The sequence below is a fragment of the Nycticebus coucang genome, chromosome 15 (genome assembly GCF_027406575.1).
Source record: "Nycticebus coucang isolate mNycCou1 chromosome 15, mNycCou1.pri, whole genome shotgun sequence".
Taxonomy (NCBI): Eukaryota; Metazoa; Chordata; class Mammalia; order Primates; family Lorisidae; genus Nycticebus; species Nycticebus coucang.
The window spans coordinates 74,368,570-74,384,040 of NC_069794.1; the positions used below are offsets into that span (position 1 = coordinate 74,368,570).

General features: G+C 41.2%; 1 protein-coding gene across 4 annotated transcripts in view; it reads left to right on the top strand.

Annotated features, from left to right (window-relative positions):
- Positions 1 to 15,471, top strand: part of ATP8A2 (ATPase phospholipid transporting 8A2) — a 752,313-nt gene that overhangs the window by 476,340 nt on the left and 260,502 nt on the right. For all 4 annotated transcript variants that reach the window (XM_053563905.1, XM_053563906.1, XM_053563907.1 and 1 more), the window contains 2 exons: positions 5,372 to 5,555; positions 11,108 to 11,218. In XM_053563905.1, the coding sequence (XP_053419880.1) occupies positions 5,372 to 5,555; positions 11,108 to 11,218 (295 nt within the window). The remainder of the gene's footprint in view (positions 1 to 5,371; positions 5,556 to 11,107; positions 11,219 to 15,471) is intronic.

Here is a 15,471-nt window from a genome sequence, read left to right on the forward strand (position 1 = left end):
TCCATGTGAAAGAAAAACACAGGAATATTTAAGTGAGGGAGGAAAGGAAGCGGGGAGGGGATTGGCAAGTTCTCACCTATGTGTACAATATGAGGGTTTACAGCACAACCCTTGGGTGAAGAGCTCAACTACAACTTGAACTTTACCTTGGAAATGGAAACAGTGTAACCTAAACATCTACACCCTCATATTAATCTGAAATTAAATAAAAAGTTAATGAACCCTTTAAATAATAAGGAAATTATTAGTAAATATTAACATAGTTTTGCAGCAGCAAATTTATATGTTATGTTTCTTAAAAGATCCCCTCTTTCCCTTACCCCTGCCCCCAATATACTTATAAATATCTTTTTTGTGAAGTGTAAATCCTGAGAGCTCAAATCATGTTTTGGAAAGTTGAATTATATCTATAGAGTCTATTCTGGAATATGGAAACATTTAACCTTAGTACTTTTGAACAATGGATACTTATACCCTGCTGAAAATAATCTTTGTACTTATAGGATGCTATGGGAATTTCAAACTTTCTATAATTTAAATTTGATATAAACTGAAATATATGTTAAATTCCTAAAATTACCATAAAATTGCAGCACCAAGATAAAAAGCAAGATGCTTGCATAATTGACTGCTTTTCCCTCTCCTTTGCACAGACTCCTATTGGTGTGACCTTAGCATCTGTTTGTCCTGCAGTGTAACCTACGGGAAAAGGACATTATGGCTGATATTGATGAAATACAGGAGATTTATTAAAACATGTCTGTTTTATTCATTCCAAAATAAGTAATGCTGTCAGTATATCTGGGCTCTTAGATTAGTTGGTCAGCAAATCTGAAGCCTGTTGACTCATATTTAACAAGGGTGGCTGGGTACCATCAGAATTCATAGTCATTTTATGCACATTTGTATCACCAATAATGAGATATATGTTCATCATTTTATTCAGTCAGCAAGTAAAATACTTGTTCTACTGGACACTGCTGTAGTTACTAGTATTGTAGACATACTACTAAGGTATGTAAGATTGTGCTAGAATTTGATTTTGGGTACGAATCATTGTACAGAGGGTACACACATGGTGAGGTGAGCAGGATGTGGTGGCATGCACATGTAGTCCCAGCTACTTGAGAGGCCAGGAGTTTGAGAATGACTGGACAGCATAGTGAGATCCCATTTCAAGAACAAGAACAAAATAAAACATGTTGAGGTACATAAATATAAAGACCTTGGATGATTTGTATCACACGGCACTCTTGTGACTCTTCATAATGACCTGGTAAGCTGGTATCTGTTAAATCCTCAAGTGCTTATGAGAGTGATACATGGAGGCTAACAGTGGGCAAACAGTAGAGCATAAAAGTCATACATTTCCCCTCATTATTGTTGTTGTTTGTTGTTGAGACATACTTCATTAAACAATTCCTGTCTTGTTACTGAAACAACTTAATATAGTTTTGCACAACTAAAAAAAAAAAAAAAAAATCACAGCATTCTAATCTAAAGAGGCAAAGACTAGGCTAGATATTAGCCTGTCCTGGGAGAGCTCTCTGTGCAGCCAGAGATTGATGCCAGCCATGTCATTTAAAACCTGTAACAAAAAGCCTAGAATGCTTTTAAGGACATTAGCAAAAAAAAAGAATCAAGACCACCAGCATGTTGATCAAGAAGTTTGCAAATGATGTCCATCTAGACCACAGGAAAAAATGGGAAGTTTTCATCTGTTTTCCATCAATGATAAATTTAGATCTCATAGAGGTGTCCAGTCTTTTTTATATTCCTTTCATTCTCACCATCTGTGAACATTTATTGAACAGATGCATGTGGGATACTTTAATTAAATTTAGATATTAGATTGACGTATAAGGTATTTGTATATCTAGTTAAGCTCTGAGATTTTTTTAAGTACTGAAATTTTTGAAAAATTTAGGATAACTGACTGCTATAGGGAAAAAATGTATTATTTTATTCAATGGTTGTTTTTATCAAAGAAAATCCCATTTGTAGATTATCTGTAACTGGAAAAATAGTCATTTTTCCAAGTGAAACCTTCCTGTACCCTGGTAGGACTTTGTTTTGTAGTTCTTTACTGTGTATGTTAGGCTTGGTGTTGATTAGTTGGTGTCTGTGTCATGAAAAAAAAGACCTACGCAGACCTGCATGTCTTATTTTTGGTTATTATTTTCCCTTGCCACCATTTTACAGGACACACTCAGATTGGAAGAATATTTTAAATGCAACTCCCAACCAAATTTATACTTGCCTGGTTTGGGGACAAAAGCAAAGAAGAAGAACCTGTGTATACAGAGTTTGAAGAAATGAGATGATACGCAGTGTTTTCTCGTAATAAATTGTCAGGTGTCACTATGAAAGTTTTGTCTGTATCTCATGCCATGGAAATTTAAACTTAGCCAGAAAACGTTTGTACCAGAAAGAACTTGTGATACTGTTTGGACCAGTGCTAGTGACTTGAGCGGTTCAGAGACACACAGTGTCAGTGTCACCTGGGAGCTGGTTAGACACACATTCGCAGGTCCCATCCCAGACTTTTTGGTCTGAGTCTGTCTTTTCAATTTTCTTTTCTTTTTCTTTTTCTTTTTTTCTTTTTTGTAGTTTATGGCTGGGGCTGGGTTTGAACCCGCCACTTCCGGCATATGGGGCCGGCGCCCTACTCCTTTGAGCCACAGGCGCCGCCCTGGTCTGAGTCTGTCTTTATAAGCTCTCTGGGTGATTCTAATGCTCACTTAAAATTCAAGACTCATTGATCTAGGCCAGTGGGCTCAAAATTTCTTTTTGTCATAAGGACAGTCTATGCAATAATGATGCTTTAAAGTCCAATTAGTGAAAATGTTTCACAAGTCTGGTTAATTGGTGAGTGTTTTGGGTCTCTCGTGTCTTCCTAAGTATAATTTATTATAACTACTGATCTCCCTGTACAAGCCTGTAATCTAGACCAGCCCCTCTGTGACCAGTGGGGCAGCTGAGATCTGAGAAGGTAAGGGATTTGCTTCAGTTTGCTAAGATGGTATTTCGAGATCAGAATTTAGAAACTCTCTCTGAGACCAGGGCTTTTGTAGATCAGATAAATTGCTGTATGATCACTAATTCTATAAAATAAGCTACCCAAGGTTTTACTTAAGTGTTATATTTGAAATAACTTTAGAAATCTAGTTTTAAAATTTCAGGAACACATATTCCATAAAATGAAACACTACAGGATGTTGATTTTTTTTATTTAAGTTTCAAAAGGAAAACATATTACTCATTTTAGAATCTATTGTGTTAGCCAAAATGGATAGAACACCCCTCTAGTTGACTAAATCTGTTGGGTTTATATTTTTATTTATAATGTACAAAAATAGGTTGTAGAAGTGCCTCATGCCCCTAGCGTGGCTTACGTGTACTCTGGGGTTCTTATTTTGGGGGTTGAATTATTACATGTTGAGAATACTTAATAAGTGTGGCATGTAATTTCAGGTCACAAATTAAGATTAAGATAGAGCTGGTTTGTGCTTTCTGGTAATTCAGCATACTGAAATACTGCATACGGCTGAAGTGGAATGGTGCCCCCTCAGTTCTATAGGAATTAGCTGTTTGACATCTGATTTGAACCCCCAGTGTGTGCTAGAATTATGTTTTCTCAAGGCATTATAGCTGAGGGCATAGTAAATCCTTGATGAGAATTTCATGCTCCTAAAACACTGGAATACGACTTGCTTTACGCTGGTCACGTTTTCTCCTTACTTTTGCTCTTTTGCTCTATTGGATGTTCACAGATTACACTTTTAAACCATCAGAATCCTGACTTGACTTGACTTGACTTACTTGAGATCCGAATCTCAGAGTGGCAGACCTAGTTAATCTATTTGATTTAATCTTTATTACCTGCTGGTTGGTTTATTGCAAGACACCCTAACAAAAATTCAGCAACTTTAACCTCAAAGAAAATCTCAGATCTGCTGCTCCTCCCCTATTCCATGATTCTTCCATCCCCCCCACAGTGCAAAGTGGCCAGGTTTTATGCCTCCTAGGTTTTCTTCTCTCCAGACCACCTCATTTTTGCTGACAAGGAGGCCAGCTTGCTTAGTCACCCGGGTGACTCTCATAGACTCTCAAGGAGTTGCAGCCTCAAGCCGACCCGTACCGTGTAGGGTTTTATTCTGTGATATCTTTGTGTGTGCTGAAGAGCTGAAGGTTCATGATGGCCTTATTAGTGAAGTTCTTTTGTCTGTCTGCTTGTATATTTATTTTTTGAAACAGGGTCTCTCTGTGTCAGCCAGGCCAGAGTGCAGTGGTGTCATTACAGCTCACTGCAAACTCAAACTCCTGGGCTCAAGTGATCTTCTTTTCTCGGCCTCCTAAGTAGCCAGGACTCCAGGTTCCCACCACAATGCCTGGCTAATTTTTTCCCCCTACTTTTTAATACAGTTAGACTTTTGCTGTGCTTCCCAGGCTGGTCTTGAACTCCTGGCCTCAAGCCACTCCTTTGGCCACTCCTGGCCAAAGTCCACCCACTTTGGCCTCCCAAAGTGCTGGGAGCACAGGCATGAGCCACCCCACTTAGCCTATTGTTTGTATTTATACAACAAATAAATACTTAACTATAATTAATATTTTCTCTTTCAGACCACATAGATTTATATTAAGTCTTCTTCCCAGATGACTTAGGAGTTTATGAAAAGCTGCCCACCATCCCGGCCTTGTGGAAATACCCCTCATAGGCAGCAGCTGCATGTCTCCCCCACTTTGGGCTGTGATTCTGCGCCATTCAGCTGTGGAAGACCTTCCAGCCTAGCCCGGGATGCCTGCTCTGACCCCTCTGCCCAGACTGCTGTTCAAACCCTGTCTCCTTTTTGGAGAATGAGAAGCCTTTCTTCTTTCTTCTTGCCCTAGCCCCCTTCCTGCACTTTCTCATGCCCTGCCATTTTTCTTTCCCTTATGTAAAGACAGATTTTATAGAAAACTCCTTTGTCAGCTATAAGTTGTAAATGATGTACCAAAAGGCAAAAAAGGGGTCTGCACTCGTTCTCTGATTTGGGGGGAAGGCATGTCCAATGGCCTCTGTAGCTAGTTTAGCCTTTCTGCATCAGCAGGGCACAAGTGTCCCTGAAGAGTCCGCGTGTACGCCTCCTACTAAGCAGGAGATCTCGTTTAGGGGGTGTTTTCAGTTAGTTTCGACTTGTGTATTTCATCTGCAAAGTTGGCAAATACTTGAAAGCCACAAGCTACTGTTTTCTGAAAGTTTGCTTTGCACATGAGCATAAAACTTATGTATTGAATTTGGAGGTTGTCCAATAACTGTCCTTTGAATGTGGCTGAATGTAGATTACAGCTGTTTGGAAAGAAGTCACGGTTTCTCCTTCTTCTCTCACAGAGTGTCTCCTCTGCAGAAGTCTGAGATAGTGGACGTGGTGAAAAAGCGGGTGAAGGCCATCACCCTCGCCATTGGGGATGGCGCCAACGACGTGGGAATGATCCAGACAGCCCATGTGGGTGTGGGAATCAGTGGGAACGAGGGCATGCAGGCCACCAACAACTCGGATTATGCCATCGCACAGGTGAGTAGCATGAGTGGCCAGCTGTCCAGTCCTGTTGACAGGGATGGCAGCTGGGGATGAGAGCCTGCCTCTGACATCCTGTCCTGCCCTGAGACCTTTGCCACCCCTTTTGAGGTTGCTGGCTAGATGAACCCAGCATTTGGACTTCCCTGTGGTTTTAATCTTGTGTAGTTGGGAGACCTTGTCCTTCTGGCTGGGTTTCTTTTGGCCGGGCTGTGGGGGTGACCTGGCTGCTCTGCCTGCAGGCAGTGCCACTCCTGGCAGATTGGCCCTGATCTGCCGCATGCTCCTTTCTTTCTGTGTGCCCTGCTGAAGAGCTGCTGTACAATGGACATCCATTCTCACTATCCTCTCCTGGCCTCACCCTTCCATCCAGAGGCACTGGGGCACTCTGATCAGGTGCTTAAGGTCAGGGAGGAGCAGTGATTTACAGCTGCTGCCGTCTCTGTAATCATGACAGGGGAGCAGCCCAGGACAGCTGCTGTGAGATGCATCGCTAAGAGCCCAAGCCAGGTTTGGGCCTTAGTGACCCCAGGGGCAGGAGCAAACAACCTCCTGCAGGTAGGCCAAGTTCAGTCCATTCCTCTCTGAACCAAGCATTGTATATAGAAGCTTCCAGCCCTGGTTACTGCACTGGTGGCCTGATGATGAAAGAAATGTCTGCTCCTTAATGACAACCAAAAGGTGAAGGAAAATAGTCAACCTCATTACCTCCAGAGCACATACCTAGAGCCACTGGCCTTCTGGAAAAATCCAGAAAACCTATACATCCCAGTGAACACATACCGTTTCTTCCTATCTCCAGGTTGTGATGTCCAGATTTAATGCCTGCTTCTTCACTGGGGAGCCAGAGTGCCCTGGTTTCTGCAGTTTTTAGGATTTTAAAGAATGTGTTAACCCTAGTCATGTGAACACAAGGAATAATGGCTATGTCCCACTTCAAACTGAAATTGGGGCGGCATATAAAACAGAATGAGTTTCCTCCTGCTCCAGAGCTGTGGGCTGGCTCTCTGGAGCTTTGGGGTACCACCTCCCCACAGGGGGGCTCTGTGTTAGATCACTTCTCAGACTCCCTCCCAGCTTGCCCTTCTACAAATGTGGGGAAGAATCTACAGATCCTCCTGGCTCTGAACAGTGCATGAAATCAATTTTGTTTCTCTGTTGATGTCAAATAAATCCTCAAGGTAATTCTTGAAGTAGGCAGGAGAAAGAATTTTGACATTACAGGTAGGAAAACTAGGATTCCTTTACATCAGGTGACCTACCTCAGGTCCAAGCGAATGTCTGGGGTCAGAGAATGGCAGACCTAAGTGTGAACTTGGGGGCTGGCCCCACACACCTGTCGTTTACTTTCCCAAGTCAAATGCTGCGAGGCCTGGGGGACTAGCGCTTCCTGAAGTCTGTCAGCAACTGTAGATGTTATATACCCCAGAGTTATTAAATACTTGAGTTATAACATCATATGGTTGGAAGGGATTGTAAGAGGTTTCCTTGGAGTTTCAGGCAAATATTTGTCTCTTATTCTTTAAAATGTCTAGGGGATTCCATGATCTGCTGTATTGAAACTGTATTCTGTTAGGACGTGGAAGCCAGAACAATTGCTCTCTTCAAATTAAAAGTAGCAAAGAAGGGTGGAATGGGAACCAGGGCTTTAGAGCTCCTCTTGGGATGCGGCTTCCCCTCCAGCATAGCAGTTGCCTCTGCCAGGAGAACCCTGAAGGCCCATGTGTCTGCGGCCTCATTTCCCCATCTCTAGTTGTGTTCCTGATTAGGTAGGGTGTTGTCACCACGGGGCTCGGTTTTGCCAGCCTCACACTCTCCTAGAGCCAGCTGTGCCTTAATTACTGGACTAGAAATGCCACAATTTGGTGACTTCCCTTGCCCCTGTTGAAATGATAAAAATCTCTGGTTAAAGTTTATACCTTGTGCTTTATCTGTTTATTGTAATGTGGATGAATTTTTTGTATTGGGCTTTTGAGGAAATACCCTGTAGGGTTAAATACGGAAGTGAGAACACATTTAGCTCCAAGATTTATCCTTGGGGAAAGTTGTAGGTGTCTATGTGTTTGTATATATGTGTGTATCTCTGCCAATGCTCTGGTTCCCTTTCTTTCCTGTCTCCGGGTATGTCCGGGCACAGGGACAGCTCAGGAACTGAATTCAAACCTGTTCTCTGTCTGGCCGCCTTGCCCCTTTGTTGTTGCTATATAATATTGAATCTGTTCTCAGGCGAGAATCTTTCCAGCCCCCTACCCTCTTAATGTTTTCTGAATGACCTCATGAAGACAACATTTTGATTTATGTGTGTGTGTGTGTGTGTATACGTATGTATTTTTTTTTTCTTTTTCCTAAAAACAAATCATCGCAGCACTCAGGTTGAAGCATTCTTCAGGATGATTCCAGCAGATGTTCTCTGTGCCCATTGAAGTTTAACACCAGGGGGTCCAGGTCAAATGCAAACTTCCTTTTTATTTGTTTTGCTAGTTATTTTATGATTCCCAATTCCCCTTTGGAATCCTTAATGAGCCTTTATGGGGAGTTTTATTTTTCCATATGTACCTCCTTCTGTTATTTTGAAGTCATCATCTGGATGTCAGGGTATGTGGGTAGGCCTGACCCTGATGTCCCAGAAGAACTTGCTGAAATGTGACTTCAGCTGGGATGTGGTTCCTTCTTTAGTGCTAAAGGGAATCACGATGCAGTTTCCTCTTGGGGGAAAAAAATGTTTTATAAAAAGGTATTGTCTTTTTGGTCAGGATCTTTCTTTTTTACAGAGTATCATATTTAATTTCAAAAGTTACCTGAAATTAATAGGACATTTACAATTGTAAAAGAATATCTAATGTTCTGGACATTCTCGGTCTAGCTAGATTGTCTCTCCTCATGGTATCAGAGAGCTCACGCTCGTGGGATTTCTGACACTGCATCTGAGGACAGGGGAATTAAGGTCTTCATTCAAGACAACCAAGGGCAAACTGAACCCTACATGTGGTGAATTAAACGTATAGAAATGTGACTTTGAACAGAATTGCCCCAACAATGCATTCACGCCAGAGCTTGACACCATCTACTTAAATTTCCTTCCCTCCAGCTTGAGGTTCTCACTGTTTAAGACTTCTGTGAAATAGAAACACAGACTGCAAAGCCAGGCTAATGGGAGGCGGAGGAGATATGATTCAAGTGGTGTCCCAAGCACCATGGCCTGAAGAGGATTTGTGTATTTTATTGGGGTATCTTTGACAGCTCCTGTCTCAGAATGCAAGAGCCATCACATTGCTCTCAGCTTAGCATCAATCACTGCTCCTGACAGCAAGAGGTGCTGTGTACTAGTTGGGGCCAAAAAAGGGAGACTAAAATGGGTCCAAAAGTAGAGGCAGGGTGTGTGTCTGTGTGTGTATAAATACTTATGCATGTGTGTGTCCACATTTGTGTCTGTGCATGTATGTACGCCTGTGTGTACATGTCCCTGTATCTGTATCTGTGTGTTTATTTGCTTATATCTGTATGTCTTTGTGTGTGTGTGTGTGAGTATCTAAGTGTGTCTGCGCATCTCTGTATGCGTAATTGTTTTTAACCTGCAAGCTGACAGAGGAAATAGTTTGTACACGTGCATTCCTCTTATTAAAAACAAGAGATGGTTTCATGAGTGTCCTATCCCTTTCTTCTATTGTCACCATAAAATTTGTGGTTGCTTAAAGGCATTTGATTCTTATTGTACCTTTGAGACAGAGTATCACTCTGTCACCCTGGATAGAGTGCCTTGGCATCATAGCTTATAGCTACCTCAAACTTTTTTTTTTAATTAAATCATAGCTGTGTACATTAATGCGATCATGGGGCACCATACACTGGTTTTGTAGGCCATTTGACATATTTTCATCACGCTAGTTAACATAGCCTTCCTGGCATTTTCTTAGTTATTATGTTGAGACATTGACAGTCTACATTTAGTAAGTTTCACATGTACCCTTGTAAGATACCCTCCCTCCATTCATCCTCCCCCTTCCCCTCCCCTCCCTCTCTCCTTTCCCTTTATTGGGCTGTAATTGTGTTATAGCTTTCATATGAAAGCTATAAATTAGTTTCATAGTAGGGCTGAGTACATTGGATACTTTTTCTTCCATCCTTGAGATACTTTGCTAAGAAGAATATGTTCCAGCTCCATCCATGTAAACATGAAAGAGGTAAAGTCTTCATCTTTCTTTAAGGCTGCATAATATTCCCTGGTGTACATATACCACAATTTATTAATCCATTCGTGGATCGATGGGCACTTGGGCTTTTTCCATGACTTAGCAATTATGAATTGGGCTGCAATAAACATTCTGGTACAAATATCTTAGTCATAACGTGATTTTTGGTCTTCTGGGTATATACCCAGTAGAGGAATTATAGGATTGAATGGCAGGTCTATTTTTAGATCTCTAAGTGTTCTCCAAACATCTTTCCAAAAAGAATGTATTAATTTGCATTCCCACCAGCAGAACAGAAGTGTTCCCTTTTCTCCACATCCATGCCGACATCTCTGGTCTTGGGATTTTGTAATATGGGCTAATCTTACTGGAGTTAGATGATATCTCAAAGTAGTTTTGATTTGCATTTCTCTGATGATTAAGGATGATGAGCATTTTTTCATATGTCTGTAGGCCATGCGCCTGTCTTCTTCACAGAAGTTTCTCTTCAAGTCCCTTGCCCAGCCTGAGATGGGATCACTTGTTCTTTTCTTGCTAATATGTTTGAGTTCTCTGTGGATACCTCAAACTCTTGGGCTCAAGCGATCCTCTTGCCTCAGCCTCCCAAGTAGGTGGGACTACAGGTGCCCACCATAATGTCTGGATAGTTTTTCTATTTTTATTTATTTATTTATTTTTTGAGGCAGAGTCTTACTATGTTGCCCTTGGTAGAGTGCCATGGCATCACTGCTCACAGCAACCTCAAGCTCTTAGGCTTCAGTGATTCTCTTGCCTTAACCTCCCAAGAAGCTGGGACTACAGGTGCCTGACACAACACCCATCTGTTTTTTGGTTGTAGTTGTGATTGTTGTTTGGCAGGCCTGGGCTGGATTCAAACCTGCCAGCTCCAGTGTATGTGGCTGGCACCCTAGCCACGGAGCTATAGGTGCCAAGCCAGTTTTTCTGTTTTTAGTAGAGACAGGGTCTCCCTCTTGCTCAGGCTGGTCTCAAACTCCTGAGCTCAAGCAATCCACCTGCCTCAGCCCCCCATCCACTTTACTTTTATTTCAGTTCAAGAAGTCATCTTCTTTTAATAATTATGCCTCTAAAAAACCCATTAGTTTAAATGAAATCTTGTGAAGATGACAATTAGTAGTCAAGCATGTTTGGGGAAAACGACTGTTGTGTAGATTTAAGAAAAGATTGTAGTTGTTCTCCCTGATCCTGAAATCTCTGTCTTTAGGGAATAGTTTTCCCAGGTACCTAGAGAATCTGGTTTCTTCCATCTGCCTTGTCTGTCTTTTGCCCATGAGGACATTTTGTGACTTTCACTCCTCAAGGATTGACTCTTCTGGTATTTTTTTCTTTTTTTCTTTTTAGTTTTCCTACTTGGAGAAGCTTCTGTTGGTTCATGGAGCCTGGAGCTACAACCGGGTGACCAAGTGCATACTGTACTGCTTCTACAAGAACGTGGTCCTATATATCATTGAGGTAAGGAAGGGTGATGCTTGTCTTTCAAGAAGAGGGCCTTCTCACAGAACATCTTTGGATATTTTGAGTCATTTTAAGGAATGATTTTGTGAATCTAAAATTAAAGAAAAGATGCTACTGTGGCTCATTAAAACTTGGGTTTCCATAACCTCCCTTGCAACTGGGTGTGCCACCCAGGCTTAGCTCTCCAGGTCCAGGCCTTCCTCCTCTCTCGCACTCCCTCATTCCTCTGTTCCTCTCTGCTCTGCTTCTTCCTTTGTGTCCTTGGTCAGAGGAGAATGTTACTGTCATAACCACCCTCCAGGATAAGCAAAGCACAGGCAGAAAGCCTCACACCTTCCCAGGTTGACAAAGTGACACTGTGGGGAGACCCAGTCAGGTTTTTCTTTCCTAGAATAAACAAGGCCTGATTTCTTGCTGTATTTCTCATGCACTCTGCACATCTCCTGAACATGCATTCACTGCTCCTGAACTACTTGGACACTGGTACTTACGTGTGTGGAGGGTGTGGCAGTGTAAGTGGGCGGTAAACCAGCAAGATCATTAGGGCTATCACAGACAGTTTCTCAAGATGCTGATTCAGTTAGTAGTAAAACAAATGTGCTTGCTAGAGGGAGTATGCCCAGGAAAAAGTGGACAAGGCGCCTTCTGTTTGGTGTTAATACCAGTCACCCTCTGCCATAAAGGTACAATATTTTTTGAGAACATCATGACTAATAGATTTCCAGATGTATTTCAAAAAGAGGAAGCAGGCAAGTCACTCTGTGGAGGAATGCAATACTAATTGCTTATGTTGTTTTAATATTTTATTCTATTATGGGTTATTTTATGTTTGATTTCTCAGTTCTTGGCAAAGTGATAACCAAGGCAGAGATCAACTTTCTCTGATGCAGTCTCTGATATATTCAGCTCAGATAATCTAACAAGTACCTTGCTAATGTAGCCATAACTGTGTCTTTGTCAAGTTCTCTTATCATTCCCATTGAATCATTCAAGACAACTGTATAGGTTCATGTCACTCATCTGGTAACTAAATTGCTAAAGGTTTTACCAGGTGGTACAGTCTATTCAATGCACTAGCCTACCCAACCAAAAGGGGAAATGAGGCAGAATTGTAGCCTTTGTTGCTTCGTCTCTGGAGCTGCCCAGGGCCCATCTAGAAATAGCAGTTTTTCTAATTTGCACAAGTGGGCAGCCCCCTTGACAGTGCCCAGGTGGCACTGCATCTGCAGAGGGCACACCTCTTCTAGTTTACACACGAGCTCCTTGGGGAGCAGCCCTGATTCTCAAAGAATGGTCCAAGCAACTAAAAGAGGTCTGGGTAAAGTCCTGACCCATTCTTCTCAATTTGAATCCTTTGTGTGAGACACGTCCTGTTTGTTTGTATTAGCAAGTATTATTTCTCTAGTAAGAAAATATATAGCAGGGTCTTGAGAGATGTGGAGATGTAATCACCATTTTATACTTCTCTATGAAGGTCATAGAAAAAAATAATTGCCATTTTGCTAGGAATAATGAGGTTAAAATCAGTAATTTAAAAAAGTATCCATGATTTGTCTGCTGGTCTTGTGCTGTAATATTCAACTCAGTCCACTCTAGCTAAGAACCTGTAGATGTTGGGGTAGTGAGTTTTGGAGTTTCTTTCGTCCTCCTGCTCTTATTTCTACAATTCCATTTTGGCACTTAAAGATGTTTGTCCCCCTCCTTTTCCCACCTGTTATTTTTTTTTTCTTTTTTCTTTTTTTTCTGTTGCTTCTGTGATAGGAGTCACTCCTAACAGTCACTTTCGGTCATAGATGATAGTGTGAAGGGGGTTGGGAATCCTTCCTATATCCCATCCCAAGATTCCCGGCATTTCATGCTCTTAGAGCTCTTAGCTTCTCAAGGTTTCTTAATAATCTGGTTTTCCTCACAACCAGCGAGTTACAGATAGTCTAGACTTCTTATCAAGACACTTCAGGGAGCTCCTAACACTTTTGCTTTCCAGAGCATTCCCTGGGGCCCCTTCTTAGTCATTTACACCTACTATCTTGCTGCCTTTTTTTTTTTTTAACTTGAAGTGGGCTGAGGCTGAGAAGAATACAGTTTTAATCTGTCTGAGAAATTCTGTTTGGAGCAAGACCCTAAAAGTGCCAAGTGAGTGCCTCCAACCGATATTCAGTTGTGACCAGGTGACAGTTTTTAATGGTCTTTTGTAAACTGCCTTTTAAAGCATTCTTTATAAAGTTTGTACAAAGCTATGATTTAATAATAAAAAAAGTAAAAAGTCTCTTCCACTCTGTACCCAGTTTTCTATTTAGTATTTCTAGGAGGTATTCCTTTGAAAATCCAGAAAACAAAATCTTTGGCTGAGCCCAAATTCAGACCATGTCTGCCATTGCCAAATTACTTCCTTTGCATCAACGTGTACTTCAACTGTAATTGTAAATACAGGAAAGTACTACTGCATGCTATTTTGGTGTGTTTTGAACTGTAAGATCAAAGACTATTGTACGTTGGTGTGCTGATTTGCAAAGAACACTTTTTTGTTCTAAAGACAACCTTATAATTAATCACTTAAGTAAGAATCAATTAAATACTTAGGTCTCTTAAATGGTTTTCTGATAACCCAAAGAGAGTTCCTTCACAATAGCCAATATGTTCTTTTTTTTTTTTTGAAGATATATTTATTTTATTTTATTTTTTTTATTAAATTACCTCAAATGTCTTCTGAGACGCATAACTTCCTAGTCATTTAAAAATAGTTTAAAAGCAATTGGGCAAATTAAAAACAAAATACAACCATACAAGCATGTATGCATGTGACACATCTTAGGACCTTAGCCGTTAAGATGGGGGATCACTATTGAACTGCCAGTAAAGACTGCAGGGAAGAGCTGTAGGCCTGTGATGTGATGCAGCCGGCTGACTTGGCATAGCCATGGGAAAAGGCGGTTCTTCTATGCAAGGGACACACGAATGTGCTCCCATTGCTGCTTGGAGCATAAAGTTCTCTGCCCTCACCCCTGACCCCCTGGCGTATTATCTGTGCTGACCTTTTCCTTTGCAGTTACACAGATATTTATACATGTAAACTGTCAGTGTTTTTAGATAAATGTCATTATGCTGCATAATCCTTCTGCAACTCACGTTTGAGGTAACATGCATGCTGGAGACCTTTCCCCATTACTACGTACACAACTGGTGCATGGCATTTCGCAGTGTGATTTCCTACAATCTGACCACTTCCTGTCTTGATAAATCTTCCAGTCATCTCTGGTTTCACTCACAAAAAGCTTTGTGGAGTAACAGCTTGCTCTCTACGAAAGCCATGACTCTTCCACCAAAATGAGAGTGGTCTAATTAAACTGTTTTCACCACGGTGCCTTGAACACAACATGTGCTGAGGTTATGTGTTTTTATGTGATGAATTATTTAATGCCTCTGGAGTGTGCCACACAAAATTTATTCAGGCCATAGTACCCATTGATTCAAGTGATTTAAAAAATAGAAACAGAATAATGGAATCTATGGTTTTGCTGTGGCTCCATTAATAGGTAAGCTTAAAACTAAAAATTATACAACCTTTGCTTCCATCCCTTCTGCTTGCTGTCTTAATTTAGTACATTTTCCTGGTGGGTTGCAAAAACCACTAGTTTCACCTCCTCGACCATTTCTAATGCAGCCAGGATAAAATTTCTGAAACATCTGATCAATTCCAGTGTTTAGCACTATCTCGGGAAGGAACAGAGGTGCTCGAAAATGCCCTTCCAACACTCACATGTCTTTTGATAAATCCTCTTCTCTTTCCCCAATCACTTGCCCTCCGTGGTCTGTCACCAGCCTCAACTATCACTGCATCCCCCTCACTTTGTTTTCATCAGTGTTATGGAAGTATAATTAACATACAGAAATTCACAACCTTTTTAAGTGTTGTGTTAATTAAATTGAAACTGGATTTTTACCATTAGAAACAAACTGGTGATTTCCTGTCTGCCCCCCATAGACAATGACAAGAATGTCACAAAGCCCTGGAGATGGAATGGTGGTGATGGTTGCATAAAGATGGAAACATACTGTAACAAATACAGATGTGAACCACTGGAGCTGTACACTTAAAAAGGGTTAAGATAGTAGACTTCATGTTGTATATGTTTGAACCACAGTAAACAAAAGAAAAATAGAGAACTCATAAGCATGTTGCTGCTCTCTTCACTGTGTAAAGACAGCTCATATGCTTTGGAGAGCTTGTTGAAGTTTTAGAAAACAAACTT